This window comes from Vespa crabro, chromosome 4 (genome assembly GCF_910589235.1).
Source record: "Vespa crabro chromosome 4, iyVesCrab1.2, whole genome shotgun sequence".
Lineage (NCBI taxonomy): Eukaryota > Metazoa > Arthropoda > Insecta > Hymenoptera > Vespidae > Vespa > Vespa crabro.
Genome location: NC_060958.1, coordinates 11,591,778 through 11,603,992, shown reverse-complemented (window position 1 = coordinate 11,603,992; position 12,215 = coordinate 11,591,778). Strand labels below are relative to the sequence as shown.

General features: G+C 37.1%; 1 protein-coding gene across 13 annotated transcripts in view; it reads left to right on the top strand.

The window, feature by feature from the left end:
• The window catches only part of LOC124423632 (glutamate receptor ionotropic, NMDA 2B), a 64,657-nt gene extending 52,442 nt beyond the window's left edge, over positions 1–12,215 (top strand). For 7 of the 13 annotated variants that reach the window (XM_046961572.1, XM_046961574.1, XM_046961573.1 and 4 more), the window contains 11 exons: positions 826–973; positions 1,062–1,245; positions 1,436–1,575; positions 2,023–2,135; positions 2,209–2,493; positions 2,704–2,885; positions 2,965–3,200; positions 3,332–3,525; positions 5,400–5,516; positions 6,478–6,579; positions 6,692–12,215. In XM_046961572.1, the coding sequence (XP_046817528.1) occupies positions 826–973; positions 1,062–1,245; positions 1,436–1,575; positions 2,023–2,135; positions 2,209–2,493; positions 2,704–2,885; positions 2,965–3,200; positions 3,332–3,525; positions 5,400–5,516; positions 6,478–6,579; positions 6,692–6,749 (1,759 nt within the window). In that variant the 3' untranslated portion in view covers positions 6,750–12,215. The other 6 variants (XM_046961577.1, XM_046961580.1, XM_046961576.1 and 3 more) reach the window with 5 other exon arrangements.

The window sequence follows — 12,215 nt, the reverse complement described above, 5'->3', positions numbered from 1 at the left end:
TAGTAAAATGGCGCATTTTTCTCGCATTCGAGCATTTCCTTTTTATTTATGAACGTTCTACGAGCAGCAATAAGCGTCGGTATGGATCTTCACCCGTCTATCTCGGTTACGGCCAGTGTTTCGCCAATGCGTCCGTGTAATTCGAGCGATACTACCGATGCAAATGTAAGCTTTAAATCGCCCCTTTTTCCCCCCTATCCCTTCTTTTCCTTCATCCTTTTAAAATACGACTGCCATATACTTTTCTTCCACGTTATCGCGCGTTTTACTACGAGTAATGGCTTCTACTACTTTACTTATAAGTAACTACCTACTTATGTATGCACACAGATATAGCGAGATTCATTAAGCGCTTTGCAACAAATTATTTACGAGCGAATAACTTTTTCTACTTTCTCTTTTTTCAACCTCTTGCTCAAGGGAGTAGTTCCGATATTAATCGTACAAACAAAGTCGCCAATAATTTTGAAGAGTGAAAGATAAATCTTGTCGTTAATTAGTACGTCAATTAGATGCATGATAAATTGCATTCTTCTTTTTTTTGTCTTTTTCTTTGAAGTTCGTCGTTAAGAGAAAGAATCGTTTGAAATAAATCATTTATAATAAAATTATTTCATTCATTATAAAGTTATGCGGGAAGTTTCGTTATTGACATGTACGAACGAACGCTATCACTTTGTAATCGATTTACAAATGAGCGTTAGTTTTACAAATACAATCGATCGTTCGATTATAAAAATTGACGTAATATCTTGTTATGAATTTTGCAAAGTATATTTACGTGCATTCGCATCTTTATATCAGGATAAATTTGGCTCGTTTCAGGATGGACATTCAGTCGGCTCAAAAAAACGAAAGTTTTTATCAATGCTGCAGCGGATTTTGCATCGACCTACTGCAAAAATTTTCGGAAGAAATAGGCTTCACGTACGAGTTGGCTAGAGTGGAGGACGGGAAATGGGGTACACTCGAGGTAGTAATCTTTAGAAGCAAAGATCGACGGTGACGGCATCGACGACGAGATTATTTTTCCTTTTCGATCACTTTCTATTTTCCTTCAGAACGGAAAGTGGAATGGCCTTATAGCGGATTTGGTTAACCGGAAGACCGACATGGTAATGACGTCCTTGATGATAAATTCCGAAAGAGAGGCAGTCGTGGACTTTACCGTTCCTTACATGGAAACCGGAATAGCCATCGTTGTTGCGAAACGAACTGGAATAATATCACCCACAGCTTTCTTGGGTGAGTTCATCCTCTATTCGCAATACTTTTCTTCATTTTTAATATCGCAATCTACCGATCTCTAATTATACGTACAGTATAACGCAGATTACATTTCTTTATCTTCGTAATTATGATTTCAAGAAGAAGAAGAAGAAAAATAAAAAAAGAAAAGAAAAAAAGGAAAAGAAAAAGAAACATATACTTTCAGAGCCATTCGACACGGCTTCCTGGATGTTGGTGGGAATCGTCGCAATTCACACCGCGACGGTAATGATACTCTTTTTCGAGTGGTTATCACCGTCCGGTTTCGACATGAAGGTAAAGCCTTCAGTCGCTCCGCAGAAACTGGTACCTTTTATTTTTGCTTCTTATTACTCTTATTAATTATTATACATATATTTTTTTTATCTTCGCTCCTTCGCACGAACTCTCTCTCTCTCTCTCTCTCTCTCTCTCTCTCTCTACGTCGTCGTCCTTTCGCACATCGATGTTACTCACGCCGCCGATCTCGTCTAACTCGTATATAGTTAGCATCGGCCTTTGTCTGTATGATTATGCGTCCTTGTTTCTTTTTGCATGTACACGATACACGCTCGATATCACGACCATTCTTATTATTATTCTTATTATTATTATTATTATTTTTTCTATTACTTTTACCGTAAATGCTAATAGCTAATAGAAATATGCCTTTTTTAACGTCTCTCTCTCTCTCTCTCTCTCTCTCTTTTTTGCCCCTCGTGAAGAAAATTCGCACGAATAAAAGATTCTCTTTTTCGTCTTTTCGATATGTAGAAAAATCCATCGCCGAATCATCGCTTTTCGTTTTGCCGCACTTACTGGTTGGTCTGGGCGGTACTGTTCCAAGCAGCCGTCCATATCGATTCTCCGAGAGGATTTACAGCCAGGTTCGTGAAACTACAAATAATCGAAATCCCTTCGGTCGTTTGGCCGATGAAATGAACGCAATTACGCAAACAGATTCATGACGAACGTTTGGGCGTTATTCGCCGTGGTCTTCCTCGCCATTTACACTGCCAACTTGGCTGCCTTCATGATAACGAGGGAGGAATTTCACGAGTTCACCGGTGTCGACGATCATCGACTGGCCAAACCGTGGTCGCACAAGCCCATGTTCAAATTTGGCACCATACCTTGGAGTCACACCGACAGCACACTGGCTAAATACTTTAAGGATATGCACTCTTACATGAGGGGCTTTAATAAGAGCAGCGTGGCCGAGGGAATCGAGGCTGTCATCAGCGGGTAAGTGCCATCGTCGTATAAGTTTTCGAGACTTTCCTAAATCGAAAGAGATAAAAAAAAAAAAGAAAAAAAAGAAAAGAAGAAATCTTGCTGCTGTGCGAGTTAACTGAAGATCGATTTGTCAAACTTTCGCGAAACTTTTTTGCGGCCTTCGTTATTTTCCTATTGAATACGTCTGACAGATATGTTGAAGTATTTTTTGTCGCGCAGTGAAATGGATGCATTCATATACGACGGAACCGTCCTCGACTATTTGGTCGCTCAAGACGAAGATTGCAGGCTTCTCACGGTTGGATCTTGGTACGCCATGACGGGATACGGTTTGGCCTTTTCTAGAAATTCCAAATATTTGCAAATGTTCAACAAACGTTTGCTCGATTATCGGGACAACGGTAAGGACCTATAGTATATAGTACAGGACTTAAACTATAGTTTTCCCAATGATTATATCTGTGTGATCGACGACGATAGGTGATCTCGAACGTTTGAGACGCTTCTGGATGACGGGCACGTGCAAACCGGGAAAAGAGGTTCAAAAAAGTAGCGACCCTTTGGCGCTCGAACAATTTTTAAGCGCTTTCCTATTATTAATGATGGGAATTCTTCTCGCAGCCGTCTTCCTTCTTCTCGAACATCTCTATTTTAAATACGTGAGACAACACTTGGCAAAGAGCGACGGCGGTGGATGCTGCGCTCTTTTCAGCTTGGTAATTTCTTCTTCTCCCTTTACATTTAACATTAAATCTATTTATATTTCTTTAACGTAAGCGCGCGTTTAAAAGAAATAAAGAGAGAAAGAACGAGAACTGATTTAATCAAAATGAATTTTATTTCGAAGAGCATGGGAAAATCTTTAACCTTTCGCGGTGCGGTTTACGAGGCCCAGGATATACTGAGACATCACAGATGCAGAGATCCAATTTGCGATACTCACTTATGGAAAGTGAAGCATGAGTTGGACATGGCTAGGATCAGGATACGACAGCTCGAGAAGGATCTCGAAGCCCATGGAATAAAGCCCAGTCAGACCAAGTACGTCTTATGTTCCTATCATCTAGTTTTACCTAACTCGATTCTCTCTCTCTCTCTCTCTCTCTATCAATCTATCTATTTCTATCTTACTCCGTCTATCTTAAGAAGGAAAATTCACTCGGCAGTTACCCATATCGAGTATTTGCATTGCGATCGAGCAAGGACTCTCCCAACGAACGAGTCGAGAGTAGATCTTTGCTATGCTTTGTTCCGCTTCGATCCGCCGCTCTCTCTCTTTCTCTCTTTTTCTTTCCCCTTTCCTTTATCTCTCTTTACTATCCAACCCTTTCCGGCCCCCTGCTTGGTTATAGTTCAGGAAGCTCCACTTTTCCGATCGGACAAAAGCTTTCGCTGTCGAATCCCGCAAAATTCCTTCTTTCATTCAACGATCGATTGACCTTTCTTTTTATCTTCTTTTAACCTTCTCGTTTTTATCCTAATCCTATCCCTTCCCCTCCACCTACCCTCTTTAGATTTTAATGTTTCCTACGTTTCCTAGTATAATCTTACTACTTAGATTCCATACGTACGTGTAATCGAAAGGTCAATCGACGTTTACTTTTCTCTTCTTTTTTCTTTGCTTTCTAACAATATGTTTTATATACAATATGTTTTTTTGCAGAGTGATATTTGAAGGCTTTTTATTTATCGACAGTACATCGAGTCTTTGCTCTTAATGCTTTTTCTATTCACTTTCAATTCTTCGAATCAATCTCTATCCGTACATATTTGATCGTAAAGCAAAATTTAATCCCCGTATATTATCTATCATTTACGCATGTAATATCACTGTAACATTGACTCCACATTGTTTCTAGCCCGAGAGTTAAAAGAAAAAAAGAAAAATTAAAAAGTAAATATATACATGTATATTTTACTCTCGCCTCACTATTCTGCTCAATACTTTGCTCGCACCAGCATGCACGCGCGTCTTTTCCAATATCTCCGATTTTCTTTAAGTATTTACATATGTATATACTTACACATATCTTTATCGTACTTGTTCGAAATACATAAAGAAACGTGTGGCTTTAAAGATTTCGTTCGAGAAATAATAGGAAAAATTCTCGTTGTCTGCCTAAAGGAAAAGAGGAATATATTAATATAAAAATATAAAGAAAAAGGCAAAAGAAAAGAAAATGAAAAAGGATAAAAAAAAAAAAACAGGGAACCAATCGTACCATTAAATTTTTCAAGCAACTATCCCGATATAACGCGATCTTCTTCGTCAAATTTCATCGCTCACGGTTCTCGACGAATAAACGCATCGCGACGTGTCAGTTTCAAACTTTTTTTCACTTTTGCGAGAACTAATAGAACTCGAGTATTCAGTTCGATGTAGTCGATGAAACAATGAGATAGAAAAAGAGTCAGCTTGAAAACACTTCTTTGAGGGATGATGGAAGAAGGACGAAGAAGACGGCGGTAAACGGTAGTGCGAAATATAATGGAAAGGAAAAACTTTTCTACTTGAAATTTGAAAACTTTCCTTACGCGGATAGTTTTCGAAAAGAATCGAGGTTATCCGTGTTGGCCGTCGAATCGTTTCTCTTCTCGCGTTCGTATTTTTCCTTTTCTATATCGATAGAGAGAATTCGCGATTGAAGTATTCTTCGAACGGCCGATAGATCGATAAATCGGATTGACGATAAAGAAGGATTGGGAGAACGCATACAGACTTATCTCGTATGGATCGGGTTCGGATTCGCGAGAGAAACTTTTATCGAGTCAAACTTAACGCGATGTCGCAAGACGATAGTCAAAGATATTGTAAAGGAATCGACGAGGAGATGCGATCTATTACACTGATGATGATGCAAAGAGATCTGGCGCAATATCCTGGCACATATCCTGGCACGTCGGCTTTTTTAAAGGAGGAAAACCGGAAGTCTGGCCTGGTGGCGAGGATGCTTTCAAAGTTCGGACCGGCATCGACATCCGGAACCATTGACGGTCGAAGCGCCGCATCCGCTACCGCCATACTTCGATTCGTAAGTCCGCTACGACAAAAAAAAAAAAACGAAAAGAAAAATGCAAACGACCTAAAAGATTAAAAAAGAAAAAAAAAAGAAAGAAAGAAAGAAAAGAAAAAAACCTAAGGACGTAAAGTAACGTAGGAACGCTCCGCGAAAATTCTTTTTTTTTTTTTCTTCTTTTTCCATCATTTTCTATTCTCTCGCGATCACTGTTTTTGTCGCAAAACCGAAAATCGATAAGGACAGTTCCTACGTTATCAACGACGACGAGTCTCGGACGTGCGTCACGAAAACGTTCGCGGGCTACCTCTTATCATTCAACATTCGATGAATGCGATCGAACGAAAAAAGCCAGTTTATTTTTTAACGATCAATTACAACGCGCGATTCCAACGCGTCCTCCGAGACTCGAACGACGCGTGCAGATCGTAAGTGAAGATAAAAAAAAAGATGCCCGATCGTAGATTAGTCGCTTTGCTTGTAGATTAGATCATACGCATTTGAATTTTATCTCATATATACACACACACACAATATATATATATATATATATATATATATATATATATATATATATATATATGTATATACATACTTCTATTCGTTTCGTACTTTATTACGAAACTATATATACTTTACACTTCGATGTGCTCGAAAGCATGAGGCATGCCAGTTAAAGATGAGAAATTCGAAATTGAAGATAGTAATTAACGAATCGACGTTCATAAAAGAGATCCATTTTGTATCGTTTATTCGTCAAATGGATCAAAAATGTATCGTCGTTCGTTGGAGCGTGCAATTTGTGAATATGCGTGTGTGTGCCAAAGAGAACATCGGAAAGAAAGTAAGAAGGAAAATAAGAAAAGAAAAAAGGAAAAAAAAAGGAAAGAAAAAAGGAAAGAAAATATACATACGTTCGATATATCCCAGTTTTACGATTATTCTCAATTCTGTCATCTTTTTATTCGCTTAACAGATTCATCGATGCGGTCGAGGTCGCAAGGCCGAGAGACATGAGCACTAATCACGTAGTAAGCACCGAATACGCGGAAACCTTTTTACCTACGGAGATTTACAGGTTCGTCAAGAATATTTTTATCTCTTATTTTCTATTTTTCATTAAACCTTTTTACTCCTTCACATTTTGCTGTTTAATCTTCCTGGTTTTTTTCTTATTCTTCTTTCCTTAGAATTCCTGGCACGGAAGGGGTAAGAACGGAAATTGCAGAAATGGAAACAGTTCTGTGATCGTAACAGGTACGGCCTTCATCGCCCAGACATTAAAAGAAGCCAAACAGCCGGGAGACACTTGTTCTTCTGATGAAAAAGAAAAAAAACAAAAAAAGGAAGAAAAGAAAGAAAAAGAAGAAAGATATTCCGTCGAATCCACGAGCATCGAATTGCTTCTTTGCCCTTTCGGAATCACGGACGACGAGTTCTTTCGTCTCTCCTAAAGGATATTTTATCGATGGACGCGATACGACGCGACGAACGAACGATTTCAAAAATCTCGATCCTTTCCCTTAAAGAAGGAGCCTGAATTTTACAACATTTTTTCCTTAATCAACGAAAAAAAGACGAATATGGAAAAGAGAACGACAATGACGATGATATTTGACACCGTTCAATGCCTAATCGACTCGTCGTATTTCGCCAATAAAAAACGATAACGGAGATCCATCCTTAACCTCTCATTTTTTCTTCCCCCCCCCCTCTCTCTCTCTCTCTTTCTATGCGTCATATGTATTATATATAATATTTAATATTTTTCCTTACTATTAAAATCTCCTTCCGTATCCTTTCTCGTTTTCTCTCTTCCACATGGAGAATGAATTTCCACGAAAAAATGAGGAGGTTGAAAAAAAAGCAAAAGTAGTGAGAGTAAATTGCGAGATTCACGAGTGAAACATGTGAAAGAAAAATGGAAAAGAATCAAAAAAAAAAATAAAAAAAAAAAAAAAAATATATATATATATATATATATATATATATATATATATATAAGTACATACATTCTATAACGTACCGTTTAAACGTACGCGACTTTTTCCTCGGTCCTTTCTAAATTCAATTTGTGCCTACAAATCGTACGAACACGACGGTACCACCTTTGCACCACGAGTTTTGTCTGCGAGCAAATATGAAGAAAAGGAAAAGGCAAACAAACGAAAGAGATAGAGAAAAGAAGGAAAGAAAGAAAAAAAGGAAAAAGAAATTAGATACAAGGAAAAAATATCATATTGTAAAAGCGCAACGAAATTATTCTTCGATTTTCATTGTCCTTTCGTGTGGTGATGGTCAAAGCATTAAGAGAGAGAGCTATTACCACGAGGGTTGTACCGAGCTATTTAATCTTGTGTAGGGAACTAAAATTAATTAATATTATTATTATTAGGGCAAAACACAATCGGGCACCAACAATGCAATAGATAGTTATCGAGTTCTTCTCATTTTTAAGAAGAACTATTTTAAACTTTGTATAAACTCGTGACCGACCATGGCACACACGACACGTAAATAATACTTAAAACAAAAAAAAACGTACATACATACATACATACACGTATACATATGTACATATATATATATATGTATACGTACATCCAATTCACGTACAAAGAAAAAGACGACGTGGCTGTAAGAACGCTACCCGGTAAAAAAAAAGAAAAGAAAAAAAAAAGGAGTAGTTATCCCAGAAAAGATGTGAATCTATGTGTTACCCTACGAGATTTAGACCGGATATATCTGCGAGTGAAATGATAATACCCAAAAAAAAGAAAAAAAGAAAAAAAATAAAAAAATAAAAAAAATAAAAAAAAAAAAATAAAAAAAAAACACGAAAAAAAGAAGAAAAAAAAAACATGTTTGTCGGTTAACGTTACATTGTACGCGCATCGATATAATTATTATACATATAAGGATATACATATACGTGCGTATTTACGCTACATATATAAGTTATTTCCACGTAAAAGAGAAAGATGAGCAACAAATTAAAGACGACGTACCGTGGACAAAAATGAGATATTCTAAAAAAACCTTACTTTGAGGACGTAATAATGCTCGATGAAAAAAATAATACGCTACACACACACACACACACACACACATATATATATATATAACGACGAACGATATGTAAAGTCAAAAACAAAAAGAAAAAAAAAAGCAGTAATGTATAAGAGAAATAGAAAAGAAGAGAGGTTACTACCTCGTCGTGGAGTGTCAGGCGTCGTTTGACGAATATTTGAAAATTGTCCAGAAAGACTAACAAAGAAAAAAAAAAGAAAGAAAATAAGACGATGGCAGAGTTTTCGTAAGACAACGTAGACTTGTAAAAGGAATTAAAAGATAGAAGAGATTAGAGATCGTTCGATGTATAACTCCGACGAGAGGAAATATTTTCTAATGCGTAATTTTGTGCCTGAGATACCAATTTCGAGATATAATTTGTAAAAGATCGTCATATTTTTTAGACCATATCAAAGAGCCACAAGTAGAATTCGCTTCGACGTCCTGACGCTCCGAAAATTTTTGCAAACGATAACTATATATATATATATATATATATATATATATATATATACGAGATGTACGCTTACGCGTACATAATAATTAATGATCGTAAATAAAAAAAGTGGGATTTACGTGTATGCTATTGAAATAAAATGTCCCGATGAGACGAAGCGCAGCTGTGTCGATGTAAAACGAAGGATGAAAATGAACGTTCGTGGATGGTTCGAGTGGAGGAAAAAAAAAAAAAAAAGAAAAGGAAAAAAAGAAATGAAAAATTTACGAAATAAGCGGCAGCGTTTGAAAGGAGGAAGAAATTAGGAATGGTGATTGATTGATCAACGGGACGTTTCGTTAGGGGAAAAAAAATAAAGTGCGATCGTTACATTCCATACGACGCAACGGAGACTTGAATATTTCCAAGGCGCTTTCACTAGATTTTTCTACTTTCCAAGCGTTGCATAATTGCCGGCAAGAGACGCCTCTCCCGTTCGACGCCGCTGATCCTTGGATCGAATGCGCCCCGCGAACCCAAAGCGGAAGCGGAAACGAATGGGAAATGTTAAACAATAATTTTCTACGATTTTCCTTCTCGAAAGAAACAAGAAGAAAGCAGCGACGTCGATCGTCGCGAGCTAAGCTCTCCGGATTTTTAGATTAGGTAATATATACGATACGAATAAATATGATTGAAAGAGAGAGAAGAAAAAAAAAAGGAATAAAATATAGTAAAGTAAATTAAAAGTGTGCGCAAAAGGGAGGTTGGCGCCTAAGACCTATCCCAAATAACAATCTTAGAACACGTTGTTACTGTTATTGTTAAAGATAAAAGGAAGTGTTACGTTGTTAAGCGAGGAAACTCGATCACGCGATAAATTATCTCGTCGTCGCGGAGTACGAAATAAGCCGTCTCTAAAGTCTAAACTATAAAAGCTACGCTAATTATCCCGTAAGTTTAAGGAAAATATATAATAAGAAGGAAACTATACGTTAGGAGTCGGAAACGTTAACATAAAAATAATCACGGACACACTCATATACACATAGACGAAAGCTCGCACCTTTTAACCAGAAACACCATTGTTCTTCTGTATTTCCTTATTAAACACTTAAACCTTCTTTCTCATTTCTCGCAAGGATAGATCGATCCATCGATCGATCATAGAACGACATGGCCATTGTACGAACTCTCTTAGACACTGCCTAATTTTTTCTGCCAAGAGAAAACACTCGCACATGTACACGCATGCACACACACACACACATACACACGCGCGCGCGTAAACCCACGCATATCGTGCAAACACAATTGATCCCCTTTCTATCCATCGACCGATCGATCTATCTATCCAACGATACGTACTTTCTTATCCATACCGGAATTTTTCTTCGCTTACCTTATATATATATATATATGTTTTCTCTCATTTATCGTAGAACGTACATAGTCACTTGATAAGCGATATTGATTGTAAAATTTGGAAGGATAAGAAATACGTGCGCGCACTTATCCAAACAGAAATCGTTCGTTAAAAACTTGTTAAAATACCTGACCATGATGATACTTCGTTTACGTGTACGTAATCGTATCTACGTAAACAATAGGAATCCTCGAGGAATCTGTCAGTCTTTTTCTTTCTTTCTTTCTTTCTTTCTTCCTTCCTTCCTTCCTCTACGGAAAAGGATTTTCCGATTGATCCTCTTCTTATTCCAGTTACGGCCAAAAGACGACTCTTCCAATCGTGACATCTATCCAATGTTCCATGAAATATTACAATGTGATCGATGGAAATTTTATTGAGAATTCAAAGAAGAAGAAAGAAGTCATATCAACGTGATCGTTCATTCGTCCAGTGAAATTGTTCTCAGATTGATTTATTATCGCTCGACGTTGTCCTTTGTATTTTACGCGTGAAAAATAGAAAAACAAAAAATCGTGGGAGAATCGATATGATACAACGAAGAAACCGGAACGGGTCGCGCGCTCTCTCTCTCTCTCTCTTTCTCTCTCTTTTTTCTCGCGACTACGAAGATACATCATTTTTCCAATAAAAGAGTCGTGGCTTTCTATTCGTCTTTCCTCTGTCCCACTGGAGTGTGTCTTTGTCCTTGTTTGATCTTACTCTATTCGACATTTCTTATATGTTATATGTAAATTCATATGTGTCAATATTATAAATACAATATATATATATATATATATATATATATATATATATATATATATACATACATACATACATATATATATATATACATACATTACATATACATTCTACAGATGGATAAAAGAATAAAGATTGCAGAGTACCGCAGCTCGCGTCATCTTAACGAGGAATCGTCGTGTAGTAAACTTGAGACTTTGTGCCAACTAAACGTTGCTGTGACATCCGCGATTTAGGGAGATATCGTATGAATATGTGTAACAAAAAGTCTATATCTCGTGTGTATGTGTGTGTATGTATATGCGTATGCGTGTGAGTGTGTGTCTAACTTGTACATAAATGAACGAGGAAGGAAAAATTACGAACAAAAAGAGAAAAAAGAAAAAAAAAAAAAAAGGGAAAAGAAAAAGGGAGAAAAAAAATAAAACATGGGAGCTATCTTCCGACCGATAACTTTTCGTCCTCGTCGTCTGCTTCTTCTTTTTATCGAGCCGATGACATAGAAAGACTAAAAGAATGAGAGAAATCATAGGAATGTATTAGAATAGCGCGAGCGAAAAAAAAAAACAAAAAAGAAAAAACCAGGGAACATTGTTGACTATTCCTCGACTGGATGTTGTCCCATCCACCTTCTTCCTCGCTTCCCTCGATTCAAGAGAATAAAGAGGAAAAAGAGAGAGAACAAAAAAATGATCGCCGAGCAAAATAAGCGTAAAGGCGCGCCATTTGTTAAGAAATAATATAAGAATCGTTGATATCGGGTGATCGGTGATGGTGTAAGGCATCGTTCGTGGATTGCTTTTTAATTCGGATTGAAAGAAAAAGATGAAGAAGAGGACGAGGGAAAGAAAAAGAAGAGAGGATGTAAATTGGACGATGAAAGATAGCGACTCGAACGAAAAATATATTATTTCTATATACGTACTCCGTTGATCGATGCACTTTCGCGGAATGTGCGAACGATAAAGGCTTAATAAGGAACATACATGGCACGTAATTATATGTTGTTTCAAATAAAACATTGTTGTTTTGTATA